This window comes from Phallusia mammillata, chromosome 8, assembly GCF_965637545.1.
Source record: "Phallusia mammillata chromosome 8, kaPhaMamm4.hap1.1, whole genome shotgun sequence".
Taxonomy (NCBI): domain Eukaryota; kingdom Metazoa; phylum Chordata; class Ascidiacea; order Phlebobranchia; family Ascidiidae; genus Phallusia; species Phallusia mammillata.
In genome coordinates this window covers 12,451,879-12,466,194 of record NC_137259.1, presented here as the reverse complement: position 1 = coordinate 12,466,194, position 14,316 = coordinate 12,451,879, and the positions used below count along the sequence as shown (strand labels likewise).

The following is a 14,316-nucleotide window of genomic DNA, read 5'->3' as shown; positions in this document are numbered from 1 at the left end:
ACAAAAATTTCCTTTCCCATAATTTTCTTGCTGCTTACTGTACTCAGTTCACAGAGAATAAAATTAACATTTCCAATTTACTGTTGTAGTTGTTTCCTAGGTGCTGCCTTTATGACATTATTTCGTCTATGACGTAATAGTTGGAAACTTGCCAGCTGATTGCAGTTGTTGTGAATGCATATCCAAGATTGTTGGGTTGAATAACGTAATTGCCTGGGTTTATTGTTTAATAAACAGCTGGTATATGCGTGCAAAAGCGCTATATATAATTAACCGACAAGTGAATATTATTTTGTATTGGCTCCAGATTTAACTTTAAATATAGGGTTAACTTGCGACGGATTTTTTATCTAGAAACTAAAGACTTAACCGAGAATAATAACGTATTGTATTGCAATAATTTTGAAACCGGGCATGATAATGGTACATAGCAGTACGGAAACACTACACTATAGTGCCACAGAATCGGGAAACGGCTGCAAAAACCTCGCGGTTGAAAATACACCAATGCAAAAGTTTGTACATAACAAGGTAATTGTGTTTCATAAGTCAGAATCGGTGAGCTTTCTGCAGCTATTCTGATTGTTGTTGCTTGCTGTTATCTTGCATTCTTTTTTAATTTTTTTAGGCTCCTGTTATACACACCTAAAAATCTACCTTTTGGCCCCGACAATAAAAAAGGTTGAGAACCACTGATTTGGAGTCTCACCGGGCTTTGGAAAACCCTAGGATTTCTGTTGGAGGAGAGCAAGATACATGTGGTGGTAGGGAACGACATGTACTCGATCCTTCGTTGTAAGCTGATCAGTCTTTTCTGCTTCACATGGATTCGTGTCAAAATGCTGTTTCAACTCTCCTCCTCTGGATTGTATTAAAACAAAAGGATTTAAATACATAACAGTGGAAATGCGGTATAGTATTGAGTTGGAAGAACTGTTTCAGTAATTTTGTTTCTTCGAATGTAAGGGAAGAATCGTCAGTTAAGGTATTGTGATCTGCAATGAGTTGGTGGTAAAAAAACATCTCTGCAAAAAACATCTCTCACGAGAAAAGAGAACCATCTTCTGCGTCAAACTGAAGCCGAAACCTTAACATTTACAAATCACAACTCGACAAGCATGAACACCGCAGCTTATAGAAATGAGAAACATTTCGTTAAAAGGTGTACGTAAAAAATATAATTTAGTTGGAATGCAAATTATCAGTTTTGGGGGACAACCTGGAAGGAAGAATGCTTACAAAAGGCTCTGAAGGTTGCTGCTTACGTCCCATGGCGGTTTGAAAAAAATTTAATACATCACTAGATAGGGCTGGTGAGCAGTCGATCTAAAAGCTACTGGTAAAACAAGGCATGAGCTTCGAAACAATGTAGCAAAAATTTGGGATTAACACATTTTGGGTTACAGATTTTGTGGTTTAAAACACCGCTTCATGTTACCAAAAACACGCAGTTTAAAATTTTGGGTAAGAAGAATGCACGGCAGTTGACCATTTAACAAAAAAATAAATAAGTTATCATAAAAAAAATGACGCGTTTAAGAAAACAAAGGCAGTGTGCGTACCAGAATGACGCTAAAAGATAAGCCTTAACAATTCTGTGAAATATACAAGAAGCGTATTGCGTAGCCGATACGTAACGCACGTATGTTGTTTTGTACAACCAAAAAACTGTATTACGTATGCATTCAAAATTATTTCGCCTTTTGTGGAAATGATGCAATTTACAAAATATTCGTTTTGTTAAATTGGTTGCTTTTTTATTAGAAACTTATTTATGTTCGATAAATAATGGCCTATTAAAAATCAGATATAGCCTAGTCGAGCCGCCTTTTTGTGAGCCAAAACTGTATTGTACTATACACAAACCGTGCATACTATGCCAGGCAAACAGGGTAACAAAGAACCAGTTTCACTGTCGACATATTTTATTCATGGCCCGACAACTGCATCGCGCCAAACCAATTGAACACATTAAATTCAAACCCACACACGACAATGCTACACATTGTAGCTTAAAGTCTTTGGTACTAAGTGCAGACAAATCAACGGTACACAAAAAAATATTCGTTTTTTGCTCGGTTAAGCACATGCGTTTTAATCAAGAATACTTGACCAAGTACGTGAATATTACAAACAACGTTCTAAATCTAGTGTGGGCCTACACACAAGAATCGACGTGTCAACTAACCTAACATACAAAAACAAGAAGTAACATTCACTTGAAAGCGTAGAAATGCGGTTAAAAACCAATTAACAATATTAATAAGCACAGTGAAAATTCTGCCGACTACTTCGAATTGCGCAAGCGGGAGCGATAGTAAAGTTTATAAAAATAGACTAAAAGAAGCAGTTACAGCTTACAAGAACGTGCTACATTACAACATATTATACGGCCAAGCAAAAAAGTTTGCATGACGAGATATTATTATGTCGCAACTCGCAATCAGTAAGTGCTTTGACGAGACTGGGGTCATATTGCGCTGACATTACTTGTAATGTGACGATGGTAAAAGCTAGTGATGTACCGAATCGGCGAAATTTCGATTTGGCCCAAACCGAATATTCGGCGGTTTTGCCGAATAAATTCGGCCGAATCAACCGAATCATTTATGACGTCATGCAAAGTCGTACCCTACGCGTTTTACATGAAAACATACGTTTCTCCACCAGGCAATTAGTGCTGATTGGTTGTGTTTTGTCCTTTTTTTAGTTCTGTGGGGTTTACCATTGCCTCAAGCATGATTGCCAACCCGACAATGAAATACTAATGTTTTGTCTGCTGTTGGAAAAGCGATAATGTGTTAAAAAACATAATGATTGACGCGACTTCCGTAGGATAATAAGCAGAGACACGTTTAGCGCTTTAAATGTGTGTTCGTAAAGATTCGGTTTAAGCCGAATCGCAACAAACCATTCGGCCGAAACCGAATCTTTGCAAAAGTGGCCGATTCGGCTGAATAAATTCGGCACACCGAATATTCGGTACATCTCTAGTAAAAGCTATGTGCCGTAAGCATGTCGTATTTGGCCCAAGCTGATAATCACAAAAAATATGAAACAAGTAAGTGTGTAGAATGGTCTTAGTGAAGATACTTTTCGAAAAAAGATTTCTGTGTGGCTAATTTAGCGTTAATGGTTGCCATTATCATTCGCAACATAGTCATGGTATCGAATTCACGATACGGCAAAGACCTCACACAATCGCTTTGTTGGGGGCGCGTCTCTGAGTTATCCGATAACAGTAGACAAGTTTCTCAATCAAATTGGCCAAAAATTAAGTCAGACATGTAATGACCGTTTTTATAAACATATGTGTTACGCCAGTTTGATAGAATACGTACAGGTAAATATATGTCGACATTTTTAGTGAAACGCAAACATTCGTCAGGGACTAAAAAACATTTATCAAATATTACAGCTGACGCTAAGCGGTATGATCCTCCAAATATTTGCGAAAGCGGTCAGCAAAAATATCTGGGTGTACGGTGGAAAAGGACAACTTGGGATATATAACGCGCTTATACGCATTTGCCAGCTTTTTCTTAAACGTGTAACGTGTAAAAAAGTCAATGATACCGAGGTAATAACGTTGGTCATCTCCATCAATAACATGCAACTCGTTGCGATCATTCGGCAGCAATCTACGATTTTGCCGGCTTGCCTCTTCACTTGAAATTGTTGCGTACGTGCACGTCAGAGTATGTGATGTCATAGAAGGTGACGTAACGGCGCCGCCATTGGTCTGGGCACTGGATGATCGACCGAGGCATGGACAACCCAGGCTAGACGAAACGCATTCGCTGTCGGATGAGCATTTGGCGCCCGTTCCTTGGGAGTTAGGGGTGCTCAACGAAGACGTTTTAAGTAGGGGCGTTATGTTGCTGTGTTCTGTGTGGTGTGGCGATGGCATCTGATGATTTTGTAGCTGTTCATCACCTTGAAGTGATTGCATTCCAACAAGCAAACTGTAATCGAGCACACCTATGGTCTGCAGAAACTTGGTATCAATCTCAATTTGGTGCAAAAACCATTCCTTTTGTTGACCTGACTTGAACAAAATGGCATGTAAAGCCTAATCAATAAATTTAGAATATCCAACAAAAAGTTGATTGGTTAAATGCAAACGGTATGAGAAACAGTTAGATAATTTAAAACGAAAGTTTTTACCAAGAAATAGCTTTCCGTCTTTTAAATTTTGTTCTTTCAGTATTACAACGACATTACTGCCATCTTCAGCTGGTTTTGTGAACCTTCCGATTTTGCACCCCTTGATGTCATAGCGGTATTGAATGCGCTCCCCAGGGTAGTATATGCTCAGCATGACCACAAAATGAACCTAAAAAAGGCCAAAGTAACAATATTTGCCCTTGAATTGTACATAATGTGTGGCACAGTGAAAAATAGCAATGGGCACATAATGGAAATATATAATAATTATGACATGTGAGATTCCTGTATCGTAAGACATTTAATATATATACATAGGCTTAAGAGTTTAAAACTATCGGGGATGCGACTTTCGATCATCGGCACCGATGCCTATACCACGTGCAGTATCTGTACCGTACGATACTTAGGTGGGACCAAATACCGATACCTCCACATTATCTTGCAAAAAGTCACTTGACACATTTTCTTCGTGTGGTTGGGGCGTTTTCTGTGCGTCTAACAACTGTGCACATAGGCTACCCGAAAGGACAATTTGCCGAATCAGCAATTTTGACAACGATTTAGTTTTTTAAGTAATTTTTTACGGCGGGTACAGCCGAGTCTACATTATTGACGCCTACACTTAGGCCACCTTAGATCAAGTTAAGGCTGTTGCCATGCTTTGCAAATGGACATTAAACACCGCACCTTGCATTGTTTTATGTGAGTGCGAGGAATTTATTATCTACAAAATTCAAAATACTTTAACGAAGAAAGTTATTGCGCCAAATAAAACTAAAACGTTAGTTAGCTTCTATATAATCTCATGTTTATGTTGAGTTGAGTTTATTTCGCCGGTGATACAAATCGTAGCAGCACAATTACGCTAAAATATTCACCAGGCCCGAAATAGTTGCGCAACGTTGGGACGTTATAAAGCGCGATAAAGGTAAGGGCACAATTGGTGGAAAGATGATAAACGCCCTGCAGCTACACCGTTACTAAAGCGTTATATGACAGGGACACATGCTCGAGGGTGAGGTTGGCGCATTGGGACATCAAGACTGGAGGGGGCAACGTTGGTGGAACCAGTCAAGTTGGGACCTAAAATGTTACAACAAAATACCACTTTTTTCGAAACAGTGTAATTGTTACGTTTCAACCCATGTCTGTCAACCAATGACGTGACTACAAACCCATTTGTGTAATGCATGAAACACGTTTTAAAACCGACGTAAATTGAACAAATATGCGATTTTGACGTTATACAAAGATCACAGATGGGGTGCAATAATAAATAATAATCAGGGAAAACTTTTAGGTGTGATGCCATATGCCATTTACGGTTTGATACATGATTAGGAAGATACACAAGTTTATAAAAAGGGGACAACTAAAATAAACATAAATTAAACCATTTTGTGTCTTACGGGTTTTTTAAATTTGCTGACTTGAATGCTGTACATTCCAACAAACTTGACCAACAAACTGTGTGGAAAACTTTCAAAATGTTGTATGTATCTGAAAATAATTTAGCCATTCAAATCTGCATTCACTTTACTATTAGTCTCTATGCAATTTATTTTGTAATCACTTTTTACAAACAGGATAAATATTTAATGTATTTAACACTAATGCATAATTTATCTATGAAGTCTATACTTTTGATTTGTGCAAAACGGGGAACAGAAAAATGTAAATCTTAAAATTTTGCAAAAAGTTTTGCACTTACTTGTCAAGAATTCTCATAAAAAAATCAACTTCAGATTTAGCTATGGTTTTAATCATATATTGTTGGTTGCGCCTGTTAGAAATAATTGCATTACAAAAAAGCTTCTTCCAAAAAGTTATGTATTGTTTTAAACTTTTCCAAAAAAGAACAGTCTATGCACAAACAGGTTATTATTAATATTAAATTGAACATTATTAACATTAAATTAAACTTTAAGGCAAAGATAAACAAATAAGTAATACTACTAAACCTACACTTATTAGCCTGAATGATGAAACTTACTACTTACTGTTTTAAATGAGGGTAACAAAGAATTTTTTTAGAAGTTTAACTTACGTTAAAAAGAAACTTTGACCACTTTTTGAGTTTGTCAAAAATTCATAATGAAAGTTTTGATTGTCAACAGGTGATACAGTTTCTAAATATTCAACAGATGAAAGTCCAATTCTTTGTCTTAATGAATAAAAAACTCCAGGGGCATAAGATTCAAATCCAATTGGCTGTAAAAAAGAGTTTATGAAATATTTTTCACAAAACAACATTAACAAAAAAATCCTTTGTTGTGGTTTTGGCATGTTTGGTCATACAAAACTTTAAAAAAACATATTATTTTGTGTAAACATACAGATTGATGTAATGGGCAGGTAAACTCATGCCTTGTAACCTCCTCGTGATCTTCCTTTGATAGAAACATCTGTAAATGGAGTAATTTTTAATGTTTTAGTCAAAAAATGGTTTTCAAAAAAACCCTTGGTCAAATTGTTTTTATTTTACTATTTTGTTTTTATCACTACACACCTTTTTCTTGTCATGATTTAACAAAAATGACCTAACACCATGACGAATATACTGGGTAAAGAGATACTTTGGGTGCTGATCATCAACTTCTTGAACACCTTTTTGTTTCCAACGCTTTCGCACATGGGTAAAGTACCCCTGCCTTTTGACTGCCGTTAATTTGGACATTTCAACTGGTTATGGTTGATCCATGTACAATATTATAGCTAGAACTTCTACTACACACTCCTGCAAACAAACATTTGTATATTTTCTCTTTATGTATTTTTTTACATAGAAGAATGGCAATGGTGGCCGCAATGTTATCTTTATCAAGGAACACGTGTTACAGAAACATTGCCACTAAACAAGTGCCTTATGAAGATTTTAATTTCCCAGGTACTTGTTTTCGCAAAATAAAAATTATTTCATGAGTATAATAATTCAACTTACACTCACTAGAAAACAACGCCAACATCTAAAATACGAGTCTATGCGCTGAGTTGTTACAAATGTTACAAAAACAGATTAACACTATCAACATAACACGAGAAACGAGAACTAAATTTTTGTTGTCAACTTGTCAGGTTGCCGCCATGAAGCAGTGGATGAGATCTGAAATTTACTCAAAAGCGCTCCCAGTGGATCTGTGAAATAAGTACGGTATTGGTGGGTATTTTAAAAACCTTGTTCCAGCATAGAGCAGTATGGTTCCAGCCATGTATGTAGTATCTATGTTCCAGCCAAGAACACTGTTCTTTGATTTTAGTAAAATATTAAAAAAGTAGCAGCTACAAGTGTTTTGCAAACTGTTTAATGACCAAGTGCCCTCGTGTTTCAGGGTGTTGGTTCTTGTGTTTCCTTCAGCAGGACTTTTTCAGCGGCATTGCTCCAACCCAGTGGTTCCCGATGGGTAGAACTTACTTAAAGTCACCGACTGCATAAGTCGAAACTTTAAACGTTTAAACATCTGCGTGAGTTAAGATGAACATAAATCCATAACTGGGATCAGCCCTGAAACGTCTATAGCCTACAGACTAGTGATTATAGCACACCCATAGATAAATCACAGTACGCCAGGCCCATTGAAGGCACCATACCGGAACAGCCGGTCACCTAGCATTCACCACCATATGGCAAGGCGTAGGCCAGTGGCGTAGGCAGTAGGCAGACGAAAATTTTGGGAGGGGCCAAATAGTTTGCTGTCCAACTCTAATACAACTTTTTGCTAATGCTCGGCGTAAGGCGTGCTTTTACCTAACACATGACTTGCCAAAGTTTGATTCGACAGGACAGCCAAACGCTTTATTGATTTATTCCATGTCTACATAAATATAAAAAGCATGGATTTCAGCTTACAACTTGGTGACAACAGTCATTTTTGTTAATTTATATATTCCTTTGATAGTTGAAAGACGAAACCACAATGATGAGGGACAAAATGACACTAAATTAAAGTTTCTCAGCATACAATTTTGAAAATTTGGGAGGGGCCATGGCCCCTTTGGCCCCTCCCTGGCTACGCCACTGGCGAAGCTAAAATAATCTAGAGTCTAGATTCTAGACCGTGGTGGGATTCGAATCCATGACAGGTCTTTGCGGGACTCGTGCTCTATCCACTGAGCAACACAGGCTCAGTTGGAGAATCCGCCGAAAGTTGTATCACAAGCACCGTTGCCTGCCTCGTATGCTGCACATGTCAGCTTCGTAGTAGGGGATCGCCATGCAGATTGACCATAGTATCCGTTAAGATGAACATAATAACTGGGATCAGCCCTGAAGCGTCTATGCAGACCAGCGATCACGGCACACTCATATATAAATCAAAGTACGCCAGGCCCATTAAAGGCGCCATACCGAATCAGTCGGTTATCTCAACTAACACAGATGTTAAAACGTTTGATTTTTCGACTTATGCAGTCTGTGACTTCAATTAAGTTATATCCATCGGGAACCACTGGGTTGGAGCAATGCTGCTGAAAATTCCTGCTCAAGGAAATGCAAGTCACCGTCAACGAGATAGGGTTAGAACCAACACCCTTGTAAACACAAGGGCACTTGGTCACCTTGGCGACTATGTATATTATTGGTAAATAGCGCAAACGTGGAAAGAAAAGTGGAAAACATTTATAAGTGCTACTTTATAGGTTAATAATTTACTAAAATTGAAGAACAGTGTTTTTGGCTGGAACAAAAGTTTAAAAAATACTTATTTCACAGATCCACTGGGAGCGCTTTTGAGTAAATTCCAGATCTTGTCCACTGCTTCATGGCAACATGACAACAAAAATTTCGTTCTCGTGTAATCATTTTTTGTGTGCCATATGTTACAACTCAGCGCATAGACTCATGTTTTAGATGTTGGTGTTGTTTCTTAGTGTGACCAAGTTGAATTATTTTACTTTGAATTTATTTATTGAATTATATAATAGTTTTCATTTTGCAAAAACAAGTACCTAAAAAACAGGCCTCCAAAAGGGACATGTTAAGTGGCAATGTTTCTGTCACAGTTGTTCCCTGATAAAGGTAACACAGCAGCCACCATGGCCATTATTTTATGCAAAAAATACATAAAGAAAAAATATACAAATGCAAATAAATGTTTGTTCGCAGGAGTGTTGTATAGAATAATTTTTTCTAGCTATAATATTGTACATGGATCAATTATGACCAGTTGAAATGTCCAAATTAACGGCAGTCAAAAGGCAGGGGTACTTTACCCGTGTGCGAAAGCGTTGGAAACAAAGAGATGTTCGAGAGATTGATGATCAGCACCCAAAGTATCTCTTTACCCAGTATATTCGTCATGGTATTAGGTCATTTTTGTTAAATCATGACAAGAAAAAGGTGTGTAGTGATAAAAACAAAATGGTAAAATAAAAACAATTTCACCAAAAGACATTGAAAACCTTTTTTGACAATAACATTAAAAATTACTCTATTTACAGATGTTTCTATCAAAGGAAGATCATGAGGAGGTTACAAGACATGAGTTTACCTCTCCATTACATCAATCTGTATGTGTACACAAAATAAATGTTTTTTTTAAAGTTTTGTATGACCAAACATGCCAAAACCACAACAAAAGATTTTTTTGTTAATGTTGTTTTGTGAAAAATATTTCACAAACTCTTTTTTACAGCCAATTGGATTTGAATCATATGCCCCTGGAGTGTTTTATTCATTAAGACAAAGAATTGGACTTTCATCTGTTGAATATTTAGAAACTGTATCACCCTTGGACAATCAAGACTTTTATTATGAATTTTTGACAAACTCAAAAAGTGGTCAAAGTTTCTTTTTAACGTAAGTTAAACTTCTAAAAAAGTTGTTTGTTACCCTCATTTAAAACAGTAAGTAGTAAGTTTCATCAATCAGGTTAATAAATGTAGGTTTAGTAGTAATACTTTTTTGTGTATTGCATTAAAGTTTAATAAAAAGTTTAATATTTAATAATAATCTGCTTGTGCATAGACTGTTCTTTTTTGGAAAAGTTTGAAAACAATACATAACTTTATGGAAGAAGCTTTTTTGTAATGCAATTATTTCTAACAGACGCAACAAACAACTTATGATTAAAACTATAACCAAGTCTGAAGTTGATTTTTTCATGAGAATTCTCAACAAGTAAGTGCAAAATTGTTTGCAAAATTGTAAGGTTTAGATTTTTCTGTTCCCCTTTTTGCGCAAATCAAATATATAGACTTCACAAATAAATTATGTATACTGTTAGTGTTAAATACATAAAATATTTATCTTGTTTGTAAATGGTCTTTTAAAAATTAATTGCATAGACTATAATAGTATGGTGAATATTGATTTGAAGTGCTACATTATTTTCAGATACATACAACATTTTGAAAGTTTTCCACACAGTTTGTTGGTCAAGTTTGTTGGAATGTACAGCATTCAAGTCAGCAAATTTAGAAAACCTGTAAGCTGTGAAATATTTTTATCAATGTGTGTTTGTATAATGTGCCATTTTTAAACTTGTGTATCATCCTTATCATTTATCAAACCTTAAAGTATCATGTGATATCACACCTAAAAAGTATTGTCCTGAATAATATTTTTACCACAACCATTACAATACTTGTAATAAAAAAACTCAACTCTTTTGTAACAAAAATAATTGTCTACAATAAAATTACAGACCGATTTTAACCAGGAAATAAGCGATTCCAAACTTGTGGTATTAATTTTCATGTTTAATTAATATATATATATATATGTTGAAGGAAAGAATACATTAATCTCACATTGTCATTATTATATATTGTCATTGTGTGCTTATGGCTTGGCAAGGGTGAATATTATTACTTTGATCTTTTTTAGGTTTATTTTGTGGTCATGCTGAGCATATACTATCCTGGGGAGCGCATTCAATACCGCTATGATATCAAAGGGTGCAAGATAGGAAGGTTCACAAAACCAGCTGAAGATGGCAGTAATGTCGTTGTAATACTGAAAGAACTAAATTTAAATGATGGAAAGCTATTTCTTGGTAAAAACTTTTGTTAAATTATCAAACTTTTGTTTTAAATTATTGTTTAAATTGTTTCTGAAGCCTTTTGCATTTAACAAATCAACTTTTATGAGATATTCTAAATGTTATTAAACAGTATTTGAGTTGAGTTGAGTTTATTTCACTTGGTGAAAGAAAACATAGCAACACAATAGCACTAAAAACAATCACCAAGCCAGAAATAGCTGCGCAACGTTAAAACGTAGGCTATACATATGTTTTGTTTAAACAAGGTCAACAAAAGGAATGGTTTTTGCAACAAATTGAGATTGATACCAAGTTTCTACAGAGCATAGGTGTGCTCGATTACAGTTTGCTTGTTGGAATGCAACCACTTCAAGGTGATGAACAGCTACAAAATCATCAGATGGCTTCTGTTGTATCAAGAATACAAAAGTATGCTACACCTTAAATTCAAGATTGTGTCAATAGATCACTTTGCTTAACTACTAATGAACTAAATATTTATATATTTAATATTCAAATAAAAAATACACTATAAACATTTTTGTGCAACAATATTCATTTGACATTTTTGATTCATATTACATCTTTAATGACATGTAGATTAGATTTGAAAGCCATATGTTCACCTTCCATGAAAGTAGATTTATTGTTATTAAGTCTATGGTTTTAGCTGTGTATAACAAGATTTTATTGAAAACTAACTTTAAGTTTCCAGTGATATGATTATTTAATCAGTGGTAAGTAAGTTTTCATTTTGTTTAGTGCCTTCTTAAGAATTAACACTATAGCAGTAAAATTCATATTAAATAATATTCAAGAACAACTTTTTTGTTCAATAATATGGATTTCTGTTGTGAACTTTGTTAGCCACTTGCTGTTGTTCCCCCTAAGGGGATTCCTTTGTTATTTTTTGCTGGTATAACCACAGAAACCAAGCACCATCACACAAAAGTTATTGTTGACACACAAAAGAAAAAACACTTTCTGCAGGTCGGACTTGGGCATTGTTCGGCCACTTGTTCACTTTTCTCCTAACAAGAACTAAACAAAACTTTGAAGAAGTTTTCTCACTGATTCACAAAAGATTTAACCATATTGATATAGTTTAACAATTATAATAAATTCTTTGTACTTTGTGACAACCATTTTGTAAGGGTGTGCGTTGCTTATTTGTTGTTCCTTTTATGATGATTTGGGACTTTGGATTTTCATTGTGAGATTTCATTAGCATTTTTTTGTTGAAACGTATCTAGCCATTACTTTTTTTCATTAAAGGTCTGTTTACAGCAGTTTTGATGACTGACTGAAACAGAACACCAACATAAACGAAAGCTGTTCTTTCAAATCTTAAATTGTTTTACTGCTTGGTGCATGCATCATAGACTCTGCTAAAAGTGACAATGTTTTACGTACACGTTTTTGAGTGTGTTTGGTGGACATATGCCTTTAATAAGAGCTTAATGCCAGCAGAATGATTTCTTCATGTTCCAACTTGTCCATGTAACTTGAGATAATACCCAAACCAATAATACTATCCGATTTCTCAGATCGGTCGCACGGGAGCACTGTGTCTTCAAGCCATCGCCACACCACACAGAAAACATCAACATAGCTCCCCTCCCCGAAACGTCTTCGATTAGCACCCCTAATACCCTAGGAACCGACGCCAAGTGCTCATCCGACAGCGAATATGTTTCGGATGAGGGCAGCACACTTCCGGGAATGGTTCAAGATTCGACTTCCGTTCCACAAAACCCGATCCAGAGCCGCAGTACGTCTAGCCTTGGCTGCCCATGCCTCGGTCGACCATCCAGTGCCCAGACCAATGGAAGCGGCGTTACGTCACCTTCTATGACGTCACATACTCTGACGTGCACGTACGCAACAATTTCAAGTGAAGAGGCAAGCCGTCAAAACCGTAGGTTGCTGCCGAATTATCGCAACGAGTTGCATGTTATTGATGGAGATGACCAACGTTATTACCTCGGTATTATTGACTTCTTTACACGTTACACCTTCAAGAAAAAGCTGGAAAATGCGTACAAGCGCGTTATATATCCAAAGTTGTCCTTTTCCACCGTACACCCAGATATTTTTGCTGACCGCTTTCGCAAATATTGGGACGATCATACCGCTTAGCGTTAGCTCTAATCTTTGATAAATGTTTTTTTTAGTCACTGACAAATTCTTGATTTTCACTAAAAATGTTCACATATATTTACCTGTCCGTACTCCATTAAACTAACATAACACATATATCTATAAAAATGGTAGTTAAATGTCTGACTTGATTTTAGTGCAATTTGATTGAGAAACTTGTGTACTGTTATCGGATATCTCAGAGACGCGCCCCCAACAAAGCGATTGTGTGCGCTCCTTTGTAGTACCGGTCATGGAATCGATAACAATGACTATGTTGCGGATGACAATGACAACCCTTCACGCCAAATTAGCCACACAGAAATCTTTGGACTTGTCTATTTTTTCCAAACATATCTTCACTAAGACCATTCTACACATTTACTTGTTTCATATTTTTCGTCTGTTTTTCATCATATTTCATATTTTTCGTCACATTACAAGTAATGTCAGCGCAATATGACCCCAGTCTCGTCAAAGCACTTACTGATTGCGAGTTGCGACATAATAATATCTCGTCATGCAAACTTTTTTTGCTTGGCCGTATAATATGTTGTAATGTAGCACGTTCGTGTAAGCTGTAACTGCTTTTTTTAGTCTATTTTTGAGAAACTTTACTATCGCTCCCGCTTGCGCAATTCGAAGTGGCGGGGAAATTTTTCACTGTGCTTATTAATATTGTGAATTGGTTTTAACCGCATTTCTACACTTCAAGTGAATGTTACTGTTTGTTTTTGTATGTTAGGTTAGTTGACACGTCGATTCTTGTGTGTAGGCCCACATTATATTAGAACGCTGTTTGTAATATTCACGTAAGTATTCTTGATTAAAACTCATGTGCTCGACCTAGCAAAAAACGAATACTTTTTTGTGTACTGATGATTTGTCTGCACTTGGTACCAACTTCTTAAGTGTAGCATTGCTGTGTGTGTTAGTTTGAATTTCGTGTGTCCAATGGGTTTTACGTGATGCTGTTGTTGCGCCATGAATAAAATATGTCGACTGTGTTCGTGTAATATACTGTTAA

The 14,316-nt window shown here is 36.1% G+C and overlaps 2 protein-coding genes across 2 annotated transcripts; one reads left to right on the top strand and one right to left on the bottom strand.

Moving 5' to 3' along the window:
• Window positions 1–1,907: 1,907 nt before the first annotated feature.
• LOC145205218 (phosphatidylinositol 4-phosphate 5-kinase-like protein 1) lies at window positions 1,908–6,918 on the bottom strand. Its single transcript, XM_080077889.1, has 7 exons — window positions 6,680–6,918; window positions 6,507–6,575; window positions 6,218–6,381; window positions 5,882–5,953; window positions 5,580–5,670; window positions 4,168–4,336; window positions 1,908–4,044 (listed from the first exon to the last, which is right to left on the bottom strand). The coding sequence occupies exons 1-7, from the start codon at window positions 6,845–6,847 to the stop codon at window positions 3,425–3,427; spliced, it is 1,353 nt and encodes a 450-aa protein (XP_079934015.1). The 5' UTR covers window positions 6,848–6,918; the 3' UTR covers window positions 1,908–3,424.
• Window positions 6,919–9,251: 2,333 nt separating this feature from the next.
• Window positions 9,252–14,296, top strand: LOC145205220 (phosphatidylinositol 4-phosphate 5-kinase-like protein 1). Its single transcript, XM_080077892.1, has 8 exons — window positions 9,252–9,505; window positions 9,607–9,675; window positions 9,801–9,964; window positions 10,214–10,285; window positions 10,502–10,592; window positions 10,994–11,162; window positions 11,417–11,579; window positions 12,698–14,296. Exons 1-8 carry the CDS (start codon window positions 9,338–9,340, stop codon window positions 13,287–13,289), a joined length of 1,488 nt encoding a protein of 495 aa, XP_079934018.1. The 5' UTR covers window positions 9,252–9,337; the 3' UTR covers window positions 13,290–14,296.
• Window positions 14,297–14,316: the final 20 nt, after the last annotated feature.

Bases quoted from the DNA above. Each gene is read 5' to 3' on its own strand.
- LOC145205218 (XM_080077889.1), bottom strand. From the start codon at position 6,847: ATGTCCAAATTAACGGCAGTCAAAAGGCAGGGGTACTTTACCCATGTG. The intron at 5,954-6,217 runs GTAAGTTAAACT...TATTTCTAACAG, and splicing joins GGTCAAAGTTTCTTTTTAAC to GCGCAACCAACAATATATGA. The intron at 5,671-5,881 runs GTAAGTGCAAAA...AATTATTTTCAG, and splicing joins TTTATGAGAATTCTTGACAA to ATACATACAACATTTTGAAA.
- LOC145205220 (XM_080077892.1), top strand. From the start codon at position 9,338: ATGTCCAAATTAACGGCAGTCAAAAGGCAGGGGTACTTTACCCGTGTG. The intron at 10,286-10,501 runs GTAAGTGCAAAA...CATTATTTTCAG, and splicing joins TTCATGAGAATTCTCAACAA to ATACATACAACATTTTGAAA. The intron at 10,593-10,993 runs GTAAGCTGTGAA...GATCTTTTTTAG, and splicing joins TCAGCAAATTTAGAAAACCT to GTTTATTTTGTGGTCATGCT.